This window comes from Bison bison, unplaced genomic scaffold, assembly GCF_000754665.1.
Source record: "Bison bison bison isolate TAMUID 2011002044 unplaced genomic scaffold, Bison_UMD1.0 scf7180017864203, whole genome shotgun sequence".
In the NCBI taxonomy this organism is placed as follows: domain Eukaryota; kingdom Metazoa; phylum Chordata; class Mammalia; order Artiodactyla; family Bovidae; genus Bison; species Bison bison.
In genome coordinates this window covers 1,306,370-1,321,949 of record NW_011494775.1, presented here as the reverse complement: position 1 = coordinate 1,321,949, position 15,580 = coordinate 1,306,370, and the positions used below count along the sequence as shown (strand labels likewise).

The window sequence follows — 15,580 nt, the reverse complement described above, 5'->3', positions numbered from 1 at the left end:
ACAAGGGTTACAACCACCAGCCCTCAGACTCTAATTTTCACTGCCTCCATTCTCCCTGTGATGGTGGGATAAGAGCTCTCTTGCCATGCTGACTTAATTCCAGAAGTGTATGTACTGTACCTCCCCTTGCTATCATACACACAGAGCAAAGGGCTGTATCAAAACTGCCCAGTTATCAGTGTTGTTGATTCAACAACAGAGTTCCCTGTTCTCCAGAGAATGGAAGGAACAGGGAAGTCTCCTAAAATTCCCAGGAGAACAACTAACAATAAAAACTACCACACTAATGCTTCATTTGCCACCTTCAAGGCAGAAGCAGAAAATCAAGGGGAGGCAGAAGTGAGGCAGCGGCCATGGGCAGAGAGGCTGAACTGGCCTGTGGAGTTGTGAAAACAGTGGGATCAGAGCACAGGCCCTGGAGTCAGGCAGCCTCTTCGTGAATCCTGGCATTGCCACTCACAAACTGTGATCTGGAGCAAGTTACTAAACTTCTCCAAGGTTTCGTTTCTTCATCTGTAAGTTAAGAAAGTAATAACTACCTCTTACAGTTTTGAACTGTGTAGCACCTTGCCTGGTACCTTGCAAGTGTTCAGAAATGGCAGAAACTTCCACCGTGACCATCACCATCATCATTATCTTATGATGCCAAGCTGGAGGCAGCAATTTCACCAGATAACCCTCACTAAGTCAGAGGGTTGTGTTTTTTCAAGTGCTCTGTCGAAGTTTTTTGCTGTCTTTAGTTTAATCACTTCATTCCATGGTCTTAAATGCCTCAATCAATCGAAAAAAGGCCATTTCTCTCCACAAACATGTGAAATTCAATGGTTTTTCCATTCCATGGCTGGGTGGTTTCAGCTCAGCTTTGGCATGCTGATGTAAACACATTGTTCAAAGAATTTTAATTGCCATTTCATTAATAGGGTCCCATTAATATCCCTCTCAACTAGCTCTGCTCATGGCCCAGGCATGGTCATCCAATTACCAAACAACAAAATCCCCATAAACCTTGGCCCATGCCTCTGAAGTTAAAGATTAAGCAGTCCCTGCAAACAATAACAGTGAGATATAAGAAACAGGCTATGCAAAATATGAGGGTCCTTTTCCCAATTATCTCGTACTCAGAAGAACTATGACATCAGCAGCTGGGGGCAAGGGTCTTCCCCGGCCCAGTCAGCTTTTAACTACGGGACTCACCCTTCCCCAGCCCAGCATAACTTACATCACAGCAAAAATATGGGGGCATAACCCTAAGGGGGAAACTGGACCCAGAGGAAGCAGAAAGGACTACCACAGGAAGAAGAGACAGGCCCATTACAAACAGGAAATCAACCACGCAGTTAGGTGGAAAGAGCTGGTACTCCAGCCCCCAGAGTCACGCTGTGCTCTCCTTCGCCCCGGGGGGCTGAAGACTAATCAGAAGGCAGTTGTCAACCTTAAAAATAGTTACTCTTTCTAGACAGCAATTTGGCAGTATCTTTTAATGTGTACTGTCTACGAGCTACTTTGTGCTATATACTAAGACGGCACTCTACAAGCACAATTTCACGGTTACTTACATACCAGCGAGTATACTCCAAAACATTACGTACAAGAATTACTGTTAAAGCATTTGATGTAAAAGAAAAAAAAAAAAAAAAACTAGTAACATTAATGTTCATTAAGAGAGGACTGGTTAACTAAATTATAGTTCATTATAGTTCATCCCTATGATGCAGCAGACAAAAAGAGTAAGAACAGCCATACACAAAAGTCTGGAAAGAACTTCAAGATATTGCACTAGGTTAAAAAAAAAAAGCATAATGAGTACAAAAGTCTTCTATTTGTGTAAGTTAAAAAGTGTAATATATACATATCTTGTAGGGATATCCAAGACAGTTCCCTGCTCCCTTGAGAGGACCTGAGAGATCAACTGTGTATTTCATACCTTTGATCTTGTTTGAAATTTTTATCATGGATACAAGTTGCTTTTATTGAATATATTCTCTAAAGTTTTAAAAATAGTGGTATAGAAATATGCCTGCTAACATGGAAAGATGTTCAGAATATACTGCTAAGATTTTTTGGGCTGGAAAATATATATGTGGAATGAGAGACAGGGGAAGCTGTACACTAGGGTGCTGCCCATGACGCCCTCTGGATAGGATTGTGGGGCCTTTCCTGCAATAATCACAGATGGTTGTATATTAAGATAGCAACAATAATAAGCACAGAAAGTTCATCTTAGAAAAGGAGCACGAACAGAATTCAGAGGCAGTTTGGGGTTGTGGACAGGCGAAGGCAGAGGCCAGCTGGCCAGAGATAGGGAAGAAGTGGAAGGCAGACATACCCAGCTGTGCATATGTATACAGAGGAGCCACCATCAGAAGCTCCAGAAATGGTCCTTCTCCCGCAAAGCGCATGCAGTCTTCAGCAGGGATCGTGGTGTTGACCCGAGGAGTCCCGTCTCTCCACCAGGTCCCGTGGGGCTCTGAGGCTCTCTTGCCACAGACGGCATGAACAGCTGGGAGGATCCAGGGCATGGCCCTATGGTGGCACCTACTTCTGCAGGAGGCTCTCCTACCTGTCCCTCCCACACCGACCCCAATCCCCTAAACCATGCTGAAAACAAAGCAGGAGGAGCAACCTCCCATCAGGGAGAAAAGCAAACAGGCCTAGGGTCACTCAGCTCCAAAGTGTTGGCTGGTGTGATCCCTGATCTGGAGGGTCTCCTTGTAGTCTGTGGGCTCAGATACCTCCTGACTCAAGGCATGGGGCCATGGAAGCCTGTAACCACACGGGGCAACACTGCCCCTTGTGTGTGTGATTCTGGTCAGTACCCACATGCCCACACTTAAATGGGCGAGACAGCAGCTCTGTCTCAGGAGGCAGCAATGGCAGAGCCGCCAGGCTCCATCTAAGTTCAGGGGGTGCAAGACCAAAGACACAAAGCAGGCCCACAGCGGTGGCTGAGTGCAATGGAGTAAGCACAGATTAACCTTGTTTTTCTTCTCTATATACCACACAAGGTGAAGTCTTAATTTCACACTGCTTCTTCTAATGTCTCTTCATCATAGTCTTATGACCTCTGTATTATCACACCACCTTAAAAATATGATTTTTATCTTCCCAGTTTCACCCAGATGAGGGCTACAAAGAAAGCTATCCTGGAGCAGGTCCCAGGTTCCCCGGAAGGCCTGCACAACAGGGAGGAGGCTCTCAGCCTGCAGTCACACTGACCGAGCCAGAGGAGGAGGAGGACTCACGCATGCCGTGAGGGGCAGCTTCCCAACATGGAAGAGAAGACATCCACGCCTCACTTTCCCACCCCAAGATGACTAAACACCCCGCATCTAGCAGAGACAGCTGGCCATCTGTCTACAATGTCTGGTTGTTGGAATCTGGTAACTGCATGGCACAGACTTTGAGGTTCACACTTCTGATGGAAAATGCCAGCTCTAGCCACCAACACTCCACAGTTTCTGATTCACAGGGCCACCCTATGTCCAAGCTGGGCCTGGAAGCCACAGAACAGAGTAGTTATAAACATAGCTCTGGAGTAAACACTGTCTGGGTTTGAATCCTGTCTCTGTCTCTTCTAACTAACCCCAACAAATGACTTCACCCCTCTGCGCTTTACTTTCCTCAGCTACTGTATGCTTTAAATGAACATAAAATGCTTAGTCTAGGATGTGACCCAAAGTGAAAGCTCAGTAAACACTAGCTGAGAGTCATCCACCATGACACTGCACACACACATGTAGAGCACACACCCACGATGCTGCGGAACCACATCACCATGCCCTCAGGATCAGGGAGCACCAAAACCACAACGTGCTCCAAACCACCTCCTCCCCACTCTCCCACAGGTGAGTCTCACCATCAGACAGGGAGAAGGGCAAGGGAGAAAACAAAGATTCTGAAAGTGGAGGGAAGCCAGGACACAAGACCTAGGAGCCTTTGTTAAATGTGGGGAGTTCAATACACAGCCCAAACCTCTGATGCCCTCATGAGCCAACTACAAAAGGGTGTGATACGTGCTGTGTATGGATGCAAGCATGCACACTCTAGAGAGAGGACTGGGGAGGTGAGACAGAGACCTCCTGGCATCTAAGCATTCTCCCTTCACCTCTGCACCAGCAGATGTCCACACACTGACCTCAGCCTCAGTTAAGCCTTCAGCTTTTGCTGAAGCAAAGTCTGTGCACATCCCTCAAGAGTGGCTAGACTAGAGAAGGCTGGACTAGTGACCACTCCCTGAGAACAGAAAGGAGGTAGGGTATCAAGCCAGGTAATACAGGCACAGGAGGGACAGCAGAGAAACAGGAGAGTCAAGGATTACGGTCAGAAAGAGTCAGAAGAACTCAGCATTAGGCAGACTGGGGAATGTCCTTCACAAAAATCATCATTATTGACATCCTAACGTCTGGTCCTATTTGTGTCCTCAGAAACAGACCTCAAGAAGTGAGAGTCTGTATAGGCTCCTGGGGTCTTGATCAGAGCAAAAAGAGGATGCTGAAAAACAGAAGAAATGCTTGTTGACTTGTGGACCAAGGGGCTAACACAATGCAGGGAGCTGGCATGTGAGCAGCTAGCAGGCCCTCAGCTAACTCCCAGACATTGGCTTCCTGAACAGGAGACAGAACAGACAGCAGCCATGCCAGCACTTGGGCAGGGGAAGAATGAGAGGTTTTACTGCAAGGGAAGGAGGTGGCCATGACTAGATCTATCAATTCATATGACCAGACCTGTTTCCTAGGTCACTCATGACCTTCATCCTCAAATCACTACTCCCTATAAAAAATCACAGGATGATAGGCTCTAGTGAGGAGAATGTCTCCAAAAAAAATAAAATGGACTCAACAGGTTATCTGATGTACTGAGAAGACTGTTCAGTGTACCTGTCTTATAAGAGTTAGTGATCATAATACTGTGTAAAAGAAAAAGCATCTATTCACTGCCTTACTAATTAAAACAAAAGTTTTCTGATAAAAAACCAATTATAACTTAGCTCAACTGTAGAAATGATATAGAAGAATAAAGAGAGGGGAACAGTGAATGTATATGAGGGGACTTCTATGAAAGTGCAGTTATTCTTCTGTGAGAAGTCAACAGACAACATCTAAAACTAATAAACCCCAAACCAGTTGTATAACATTTTATTTACAGCAAGAGAGGTAAATATCAGATGAAGCAACTTTTGGCTGAATCAGCACCTGTATTTTAATTCTTTCAGAAAGGCAAGTGAGTGGCTCTAGAGAGCAAGACTTGGGGTGGAAAAACAGCAGGAGACTCTTATCATTATGAGACTTGCAACATTATTTGACTTTTCAAATGGTGTTCACAGAACACTTTGATCAAAATAGAAATTTTCCTAAACAAAGATTATTTCAAGACCTAGTTGAAATTATTCTTCCCCCACGAAGTCTTCTCAGATCTCCTTCTTCTTCTCTCATGAAAATTACTGTCTGAACTTTTCATCTGGCAATTAGTCATATTCCACTTGGCACTGAGCTGAACTCCCCTATTGTTAATTATCTTTCCACCTGTGTCTTATCTCCTTGACTAAATCGTAACTGCTTCTCAGTAGAACACACTAGCCTCATAATCTTTGAGGAGTCCACCACAGACCAGGTTATTAAATTCACAGGCTTGGAAAGGTGCAGCTACATTGTTCCCCATTACCTGCGTAAGCATTGGCCTGCTGCAGCAGGTCGGTGCAGGTATGCACGTCTGCAAAGGCGCGGATGCCCAGGCAATTGGTGGGATGCAACTGAGACTGCAGGAAGTCACAGCAGTTCTGACGAACATCCATGAGCTGTAGCAAGCTGGCAGCTGGGAGCAGCACCTGGAAGAGAAGGTGACATTCTGAGTAGCAGGATCCCACCACCAAGGTCTCATCTCCCCAAAGCGGTGCTCTAATCAGACCACGGCCAGGCTCAAGGCCTTTGCATGGCTCTCCACTGCCTGCCCAAGTAAGTCCAAACTTCCCAGCCTGGCCTTTGAGGCAACCCCAGCCTGAGTTTCCGCTACTCTCCACTGCATGGACCCTTTTTTGTTGTTCGGTTGCCAAGTTGTGTCCAACTCTTCATGACCCCATGGACTTCAGCACATCAGGCTTCCCTGTCCCTCACCATCTCCCAGAGTTTGCCCAAGCACGTATCCATTGAACTGGTGATGCCATCCAACCATCTCATCCTTTGTCGCCCCCTTCTCCTCCTGCCTTCAATCTTTCCCAGCATCAGGGTCTTTTCCAATGAGTCAATTCTTCGCATCAGGTGGCCAAAGTATTGGAGTTTCAGCTTCAGCATCAGTCCTTCCAATGAACACCCAGGACTGATCTCCTTTAGGATGGACTGGTTGGATCTCCTTGAAATCCAAGGGACTCTCAAGAGTCTTCTCCAACACCACAGTTCAAAGGCATCAATTCTTGGGTGCCCGGCTTTCTTTATAGTCCATATCTCACATCCATACGTGACTACTGGAAAAACCACAGCTTTGACTAGATGGACCTTTGTTGGCAAAGTAATATCTCTGCTTTTTAACATGCTGTCTAGGTTGGTCATAACTTTTCTTCCAAGGAGTAAATGTCTTTTAATTTCATGGCTGCAGTCACCATCTGCAGTGATTTTGCAGCCCCCAAAAATAAAGTCTCTCACTGTTTCCCCATCTATTTGCCATGCAGTGATGGGACAGATGCCATGATCTTAGTTTTCTGAATGTTGAGTGTTAAGCCAACTTTTTCACTCTCCTCTTTCACTTTCATCAAGAGGCTCTTTAGTTCTTCTTCACTTTCTGTCATAAGGGTGGTGTCATCTGCATATCAGAGGTTACTGATATTTCTCCCGGCAATCTTGAGTCTAGCTTGTGCTTCATCCAGCCCAGCATTTCTCATGATGTACTCTGCATATAAGTTAAACAAGCAGGGTGACAGTATACAACCTTGATGTACTTCATTCCCAATTTGGAAACACTCTGCTGTTCCATGTCCAGTTCTAACTATTGCTTCCTGACCTGCATACAGATTTCTCAACAGGCATGTCAGGTGGTCTGGTATTCCCATCTCTTGAAGAATTTTCTACAGTTTGTTGTGATCCACACAGTCAAAGGCTTTGGCATACTCAATAAAGCAGAAGTAGATGTTTTTCTGGAACTCTCTTGTTTTTTGATGATCCAACGGATGTTGGCAATTTGATACTGGTTCCTCTGCCTTTTCTAAATCCAGCTTGGACATCTCGAAGTTCACAGTGAGGCTAAGGCCCTTATAAGAAGAAAAATAAATAGCAGAGTTCTCTCTCTCTACCATGCAAGGACACAAGGAGAAGGTGGCCTTCTGCAAACTGGTAAGCTAGCCCTCACAAGAAACTCAATCAGCTGGAACCCAGATCTAGCACCTACAACATTGTGAGAAAATTAGTTTCTGTTGTGTAAGCCACCCACTCTGTGGTATTTTGTTATGACAGCCCAAGCTAAGACCGACTGATTTCCTACATGGCTATATATTAGAATCCCCTGGAGAAGTTTTAAAATACTGATGCCTGGGTCTCACCACCAAAGATCCAACTCAATAGGAATGGGGTGTAGCCTGGACAGTGAGATACTGCTGAAGTTCCCTAGGTGCTTGTAAATGTATAGTCAAGTTGAGAACACTGCCCTGTAGCCTTTAGTTAATATCTTTACTCAGAAAGATATTTACTGAATAGCTAACACCCTCATTCACCATTTAATTACTGAGCACCTATGTGCCAGCCTATAAGATTCAGCAGGAATCTGATCTTGTTCTAGCATCTACTGGAATGAGGGCATCATCCCCAAATCCACTGGGACTCAAACAAACACACTCTACTCTCCCATCCAACAGATAAATAGTAAAGAACATCTTGGGGAAGGTTCTCAGCAAAAGGAGAGCTAAGGTTCCTTTTGAAAGGTCATGAGACACATGAGTATTTATACTGTACCCTGGGAGACAGAAACAAGTTCCTGCTCGAGTGTGTGTGCATGTGTTTTTCCTAAAAGCCAGGGAAGACCAGCTTGAACAGGCCAGATGGGTGCTCAGACAATCAACCCTGGTCGAGTTCCTTTGTACTTTGCCACAGCTCCTGAAGCCTGCCCTCAGATCAAAAAACCAGGGTAGTCAGTAAAGTCCTCCTCAACCCAGCTTTGCTACCCCTCCTCTCCCCTACCCTGTGGGAGGCACAGACAATCTGAGAGTGACTTAAGGAAAAAAAAAAAAAAAAAATCAGATAGCTGTGAATAGTTTGGCTTCAGACTGCATTGCTTGGGGCCCCCAGCATTCATTTCACCCCAAAACAACCCCCATGTTCTGAGTCCTTGATCTCAGCTGCTCCCCTGGCTCTCAGGGAGAGTGTCTAGGCCAGCCAGACCCCAGCTGCTTGCATTCACCCAGGCTTGCCCAGGAAGATATACATGGGCTGCAGATGCATTTGATTTCTTGACTCAGAGCACTATAAACATCTTTTTCTTTTCTTTTTTTTTTTTTTTGAGTGATTTAAATTTTAGAGACTGATTGTCCCTGAAAACAGCTCTGAACCTCATCTCTAGTTCTCCTCACCTCCATGGGCTAAGGCTAAAAACTCGGCCCCACTGCCACATTCTTGGGCCTTGTCTCATCACTAGAGTAACCAGCCATCCAGGTTTGCCCAGGATCGAAAGACTTCCCAGGACACAGGACTTTCAGTGCAAAAGTTGGGGTTGTTGGCTCCCTTCCTCATTCCTGCTCACACAGAGATGCCACCAAGAGCCTCTACTATCAGTGGTCCCGCTCCAGACCTATGTGCCTACTCTCAAAGGGAAGTTCATCCTGCCTGCAAGATTAGACCTCTCCCTCATGACAGCTGAGTTCTAGAAAACATCTCTCTCCTTCCTCTCCCCTCTCTCTTCTACCAGCAAGACAACTGTATATTACCATCAAATTCTTGGTATTTTCTGAACCACTGATTCATTCCAGAGAAGGAAAAAGATAAGATCACCCACTGGAGAGTTTGAGACGGTAAGTGAACACAGTCAGGCTCCAAATCTGACCACCTAAGCTCCATTCCCACAAAGCAGCTATAAACTGGGGAACTCAATTAACCTGTGCGCTTGCTCAGCCTAGCCAAACAGATTCCAGGACCAGATTAGTCTCGGCCTGCTAGTAAAGTGGAGAACCATTAACCATTCTTGCTGAATACATACCAGGAAAGGAAAGCTGTGTTCCAAACTCCCCACATGACCTCCATAACACGTGCCCTAAACCAACACCAACTACAAACCCTAAAGCCAGGCCATGAGTTGACCGACCATCCCAGTTTGCTGAGACCTTGCCAGTTCTAGGACTCAAAATCCTGTGTCCCAGGAGAGCCCTCAATTCTGGACAAACTGGGACAGTTGTTCACCCCAGGAACAAGGAACTTGTATTCAGTTACACTGAGAAGCCCTGGTGGGGAAGAGTAATCCAATGCTGTCCAGCACACACCCTATTCGGGTGCAGGAGCCCCCAAGGGTCAGATGTGATTAGAGGATGCAATGGACAGCAGCCCTTTAGCACCACAGAAAAGGAATTTCTGAGAGTCCAATCCCCACCCCCGAGATTGCATCCCAGCCAAGCCAAAATGCTATCGTGCCAGGGACACACACCCCCTCTCCCTTGCCCTCTTCTTTACCACAAAGTCAGTTGCACAGTTTGGTGCTAAAATTTTCAACCTCATGACAACTACCCCAAAAATGAAATAATAAATACTTACTGAACACACTCCTTAGATTACACTTTCAGTTTTTAAAACCTCCCTGGATACAGCTACCCACACAGCTTTCAACTTCCTCACTGTTCACAAAACCCACGTGGCAGACAAAAACTTTCAGAGCTTCCCCCATCCTGCTTGGGTCCACTCCTGCTCTAAAGTGTTCCCAAGCTGACATCCCAAAATGAGCAGGGCTGGTGGTTTCTCTAATTGCCCCTTCCCTCTCTTTGATCTTATGCTGTGATCTTCCCACTGCTTGCTTCACACAGGAAGGCATGAAGAAGAGCCAAGGGAGTCAGAATGCTGTATCACTACTCAATTGCTGAGTCTCAGGGATAAATAGGGGCCTGGTCCAGTGGGGCTCTGGGGGCTGCACACAAGGAGAGGCAACACAGATTCTCAGAGGCTACAAAGAGTGAAAAACATCCAGGAGGTGGTCTTTACTTCCCTCTCCTACAGCCAAGGCTGGAAAATGATTTACTCTTCCCTTCTCTTGCCTGCAGCTCGACTCCCTCAAGCGGTAGCAGTAACAAGATTAGGAACAAGAGGCCAAGCGCAAGTCCTCAGCTTGGAAGCAAGCTGTCCTGGTGGAACTGCTAGGGCTGTGTGGCTTGGCCCCCGGAAGGAGGCTAAGACCTGAGAAGGAGAAGTTGGCTGGAACCACTGCAGGAAGGGAAGATGACCCTGGGTTAAAAGCTTTCAGCTTGCCTCTCGCCGTCTCAGCATTTTGGTTCTGGGAAAACAGGCCCTGGAATGACCCTCAGCAAAGAGTTTACAGGTTCCCCTCCAGCTTGCAAATGGCTTCCCCTCCATTTTTCATGCAAAGGCTCTGTTGTTTTTTTTTTCTCTCCCTCAGATAACATGAAAACCCAGCAGAGGATATCCCGTCACAGAGTTTGTTTCCTTTAACAAAAACAAAAGGAAATGCCCTGCCTCAGAAAGCACCTACTCCTGGAATTTCAGGGAAGCAGGGCCATGCACGGAGGGAGGGTACCAGTCAGAGGACCAGGTGACAAGGGTGTCCAGGGCCTCTGCCCCCACACACACAGCAAGTTCTGCCTCTGCCAGCACCAGGCATGAGTCCTGGCACAGAAACAGTGCTAAACAAAAAGTTACTGAGAGAAAGAAGAAGGGTGTGGGCGGTATACAGGAGAGTTAGCAGAACTACACTGTGATTAAATGTGTCACTTAGAATATTTAGAAAAAAAATTTTATGGAAGTATAGTGTCACTGAGAATTTTGACTTCTCCACTCACCAGCCATGTGACTAAAGGCAAATTACTTAACCTCTCTCTGCCTCTGACTCCTCAACAGTAAAATGAAGATAGTAATCAGTTCAGTTCATTTCAGTCACTCAGTCATGTCCGACTCTTTGCGACCCCATGAATTGCAACACGCCAGGTCTCCCTGTCCATCACTAACTCCCGGAGTTCACCCAAACTCTTGTCCATCGAGTTGGTGATGCCATCCAGCCATCTCATCCTCTGTCGTCCCCTTCTCCTCCTGCCCCCAATCCCTCCCAGCATCAGAGTCTTTTCCAATGAGTCAACTCTTCCCATGAGGTAGCCAAAGTACTGGAGTTTCAGCTTTAGCATCAGTCCTTCCAAAGAACACCCAGGACTCATCTCCTTTAGAATGGATTGGTTGGATCTCCTTGCAGTCCAAGGGACTCTCAAGAGTCTTCTCCAACACCACAGTTCAAAAGCATCAATTCTTTGGCGCTCAGCTTTCTTCACAGTCCAACTTTCACATCCATACATGACTACTGGAAACACCATAGCCTTGACTAGATGGACCTTTGTTGATAAAGTAATGTCTCTGCTTTTGAATATGCTATCTTGGTTGGTCATAACTTTCCTTCCAAGGAGTAAGCATCTTTTAATTTCATGGCTGCAATCACCATCTGCAGTGATTTTGAAGCCCCAAAATATAAAGTCTGACACTGTTTCCACTGTTCCCCATCTATTTCCCATGAAGTGATGGGACCTGATGCCATAATCTTCGTTTTCTGAATGTTGAGCTTTAAGCCAACTTTTTCACTGTCCTCTTTTACTTTCATCAAGAGGCTTTTTAGTTCCTCTTCACTTTCTGCCATAAAGGTGTAATAATAGTACTGCCTTAAAGGCTTGTCATTGGACTCAAATGAAATAATACATTTAAAGCAAGTAACACAGTGTTTGGTGCATAGGGAATCCTTAGTTACACTGGTTTTTATTATTCATTAATACAAGCTGAAGTCAAGATTCTGATCATCCACTTCATAAGAAATTCGAATTGATCACATCAACAGGGCACAGCAAGTTAGAGAGAGCTGGATTCAAATCCCAACTCCACCACTAACTACCTGTGTGACCATGGGTGATGTACACTTCACTCGTTGCAACATCAGTTCCTTCAACTGTAAGAGAAGAATCATAGTAGAACCTTCCAGGAGTGGTTACAATAACGAAATAATGCATGTGAAGTGATCAACACGTGCTTTGCTTACAGTGAGTATTAATAAGAATCAGTTACGAATTGTTGCCTCCACTGTAGAAGGGCAGTTCAGTCTTTCCAAGGTATGTGTGGCTGGAAAGAGAAGCAGGGCATAATCTCCCAGCCATTTAACCAAGCCCCAAGTCTCTAACCCTTGTTTTCCCAGGAACCTCTGTGTACACATCCTCAGTGCAATGAATCCTCACACATACTGTCTTCATAGACAGCTTGTGAGCAACTCTCAGCAGATACATACATCACAGCAGGAAGAAGCAGCCACATGTTGATCTAAAACTTTCTCTTAACCAGTTTTGGTTTTCCCCCAAGGTCATCCCTGACCAAACCATAAAGTTAAGGGAAAAAAAGGAAAATAGTTCACATATATGATTGATTCCAAACTGCAGAGTTTTATTCCACGTTGTGCTTTGCAGAGTTTTATTCCACATTGTGCTTCCCAGGGGAGTCCCTGCACATGCAGCCTCTCCTCACTCCCAGATAATACTGAACGCAGCAGGTCCCTCCAGGGGCTCACAGGCCAGCGGGGTCACAGACAGGCAGAAGAGGAGGCAGGCCTGACCTCCAAGACTTTCCTTCAACACCCAGTCCACACCATGCATCCTCAGTGAGGTCTGCCCTTAACCACCCTCATCAAGGTGATGATGAACATTCTCTGCTTCCTGGGTACCTCCACTCTGGCCCCTACCACAATGGAGGGCACCCATTTGCCTGGCCACCTGTCTCCACCTTCAGACATGTGCCCCTTGGTGAAAACGCTTCTGTGTTCACAGTGCTCTCTGTGCCTACCCTGTCTGTGGCACACTCCTCTAAGTTCTTTACCTATAGTAATTCATTTAATGCTCACGCCAACCCTAAGAGGTTAAGCGCTATTATTATGCCCATGAGACAGACAAGAACACTGAGGCACAGTGTTCTTGTACCTTGCCTGGGATCACACAGCTAGAAAATGGTGGAGCCGGGATTTAAAGGCAGGCAGTCTAACTCATGACCACCCAACAGAATGGGCACTATTATGATTCCTGTTTTACAAATGAGAAAACTGATCCTTGAGGCAGAATGTTAGTGGGGGTGTCAGAGAAGCTCTAGTTTTCCTCACTATAAGTACAGCTAAGATTTATTACCTTGAAAGGATACAAAGCAAAATCAGCAAAGGGAAAAGGTACATGGGGCAAATTTTGGAGAACAATAGCCACAAGCTTCCAGGAGTCCTCTGCGAATGGAGTCACAGAGAACGCACTTAATCCCTCCAGCAATGAACAGTGACAACATGTGCAAAACATTACCAACCAGGAAAGCTAGCCTGACTCTGAAAGGCCAAGACGTGTGTCAGGTGTCAGTTACACAGGCACCTTCTGCCTAGCGTGGACTGAAATTCCAAACTCTCAGAAGGAAAGCAGGTGATCGGCATAAACCATATTGCTTGTACAAACAGTTTAAGCAGTGCAAGCTACTACCATTATCACTAGAGGAGTGGGAACTCTCTCAAAATCCAAGTTGCCAGACTCCAGATGAAGACTGACCTTGTAAGCAAGCCTTTCTGAAGAAAGCAAGCAGGCTTGCTATGTTTATCTCTTTTCTGCACATTCTTCTATCACTTTCATGTTTATAGTATCTCTAATACAAGATTTAAAAAATATATATTTAACCCCTACACTTTTTTTAGGTTGACATCTAGCATTTTTCATTAAAGTTGCAAAGGATATAATTTCCTGCATTTTGTAAATCTCAATATTTATATTAGTCTCAAAAGCATCTAAATGAATTTAAAAGACATGGTGATTTCATATAACTATCACCCATTTAAAAAAATTTTTTTCCACACATACCCTATACATATTTTATACTAAATTACTTTGCACTTGTTGTTACTGCCCAAAAGTTATTCAGCTGCTTAAATTCTGCTGCTTGACCTAGTATGTAACCATGGCATTGCCCACTCCACTCTGGATGGGAAAGACCAGAAATAATGCAATGGCTATGCATTTTACTGTGCATAAAAGAAATTTCAGTTTTAAAAGGGCGAGGAAGGATTAGACTAGATCACTGTAGAAACTATACCACCCAAAAGTCTGTCTAGGAACCAGAGACAAAAACAGGCTATACCCTGGGCAGGCTCTACAGGTCCAAATGCAGGGTGCCTCAGACCCTCAGTTTGCAGGTACCCTAACACCCCTACCAGAGTACCATTTACCACACGAAACCAACTTCTATCCATCCTTCAGTCCTCAGCTCAAATCTTATCTCATGAAAGAGCCCTTCCTAGATTCCCCACTTCATTCAAATTGTTCCTCTCCTTCAAAGGACTTACCACAATTTATACATAAACATTACTTGTGTGCCTATTTGATGAGTGTCTGTCTTCACCCTAGAACACAAATTCCATGAAAGGAGACAATGGAATCACCTCTGCTCACTGGTACATACACAGTGCCCAACAAAGTGTCTGGCATATGAGAGGCCCTCAAACATTCTGGCCAGATGGAATGAATACACAATTACCAATTTGGCCTCCCAAACACCTCAACCCTAAAAAGGGCATGGTGTTCTGAATAAGAGAAATATATCGTGGTACTTTGCATATCTCTCATCATCTCATATAGTTTAATTTATCTCTCTCACAATAAATAAGGTAGAATTTTGCTTTAAAAAAACAAAAAAAGGAAGAAAAACCTTTCATATCCCATATAATTTCCATTATTTTAATATCAAGATCCTTAATGATAAGAAATAGCACATCTTGTGTCTGCATTTGACCTGGTTGTTCACAAGCTTCCAGAGTGGGCCACACCCTCCACCATCCCACCTTCAGTGCCACGACACTGATGTCTTACACCCCATAGAAAGGACACACACCTTTGGGTGAAGCAGTGTCTTTGCTGATTCCTCTTTTCTAGACTCCAGATGGCTGAGAAAGAGACCAGGTCGGCAAAAGGAGGCAGAGGCACAGACAATCCACCTCACAGCCACACACCCCTGCTGACACTCAAGGCTGGTGCTTGGCACCTCCATGGGCTCAGAGGCATTTCATTGACTAACACTGACATGAGAAAAACTTTAAACAGCCTCACAAGCTGATACTCAAAATCCCCGAGATGAGATGATGACTGGGGAGAAGAAGGGTCACCCAGACTCCAAGAGTTTGAACCAGCATGAGTTAAAGACTTTCTGCTCTGGGGCTCAAGCTCATTCTGAGGGATTATGGCCTGGTGGTTAAAAACATGGGTCCCATGGTCAGGCAGGCAGGATATGAGGGTCGTTCACCCTGGCCACGTATCTCAGGACAAGTCACCCACTCTCTTTGAAGCTTCAGTTTCCTCTACAGTTACCAACTGAATTGTTGTGAGGGTTAAAGGAAATGATGATGTAAATGG

General features: G+C 45.2%; 1 protein-coding gene across 4 annotated transcripts in view; it reads right to left on the bottom strand.

Moving 5' to 3' along the window:
* The window catches only part of KLHL3 (kelch-like family member 3), a 126,956-nt gene that overhangs the window by 68,350 nt on the left and 43,026 nt on the right, over positions 1-15,580 (bottom strand). For 3 of the 4 annotated variants that reach the window (XM_010844473.1, XM_010844472.1, XM_010844474.1), the window contains exon 5: positions 5,662-5,824. In XM_010844473.1, the coding sequence (XP_010842775.1) occupies positions 5,662-5,824 (163 nt within the window). Of the gene's footprint in view, positions 1-5,661; positions 5,825-9,719; positions 11,098-15,580 lie in introns of those variants that run through there. The other variant, XM_010844475.1, reaches the window with a different exon arrangement.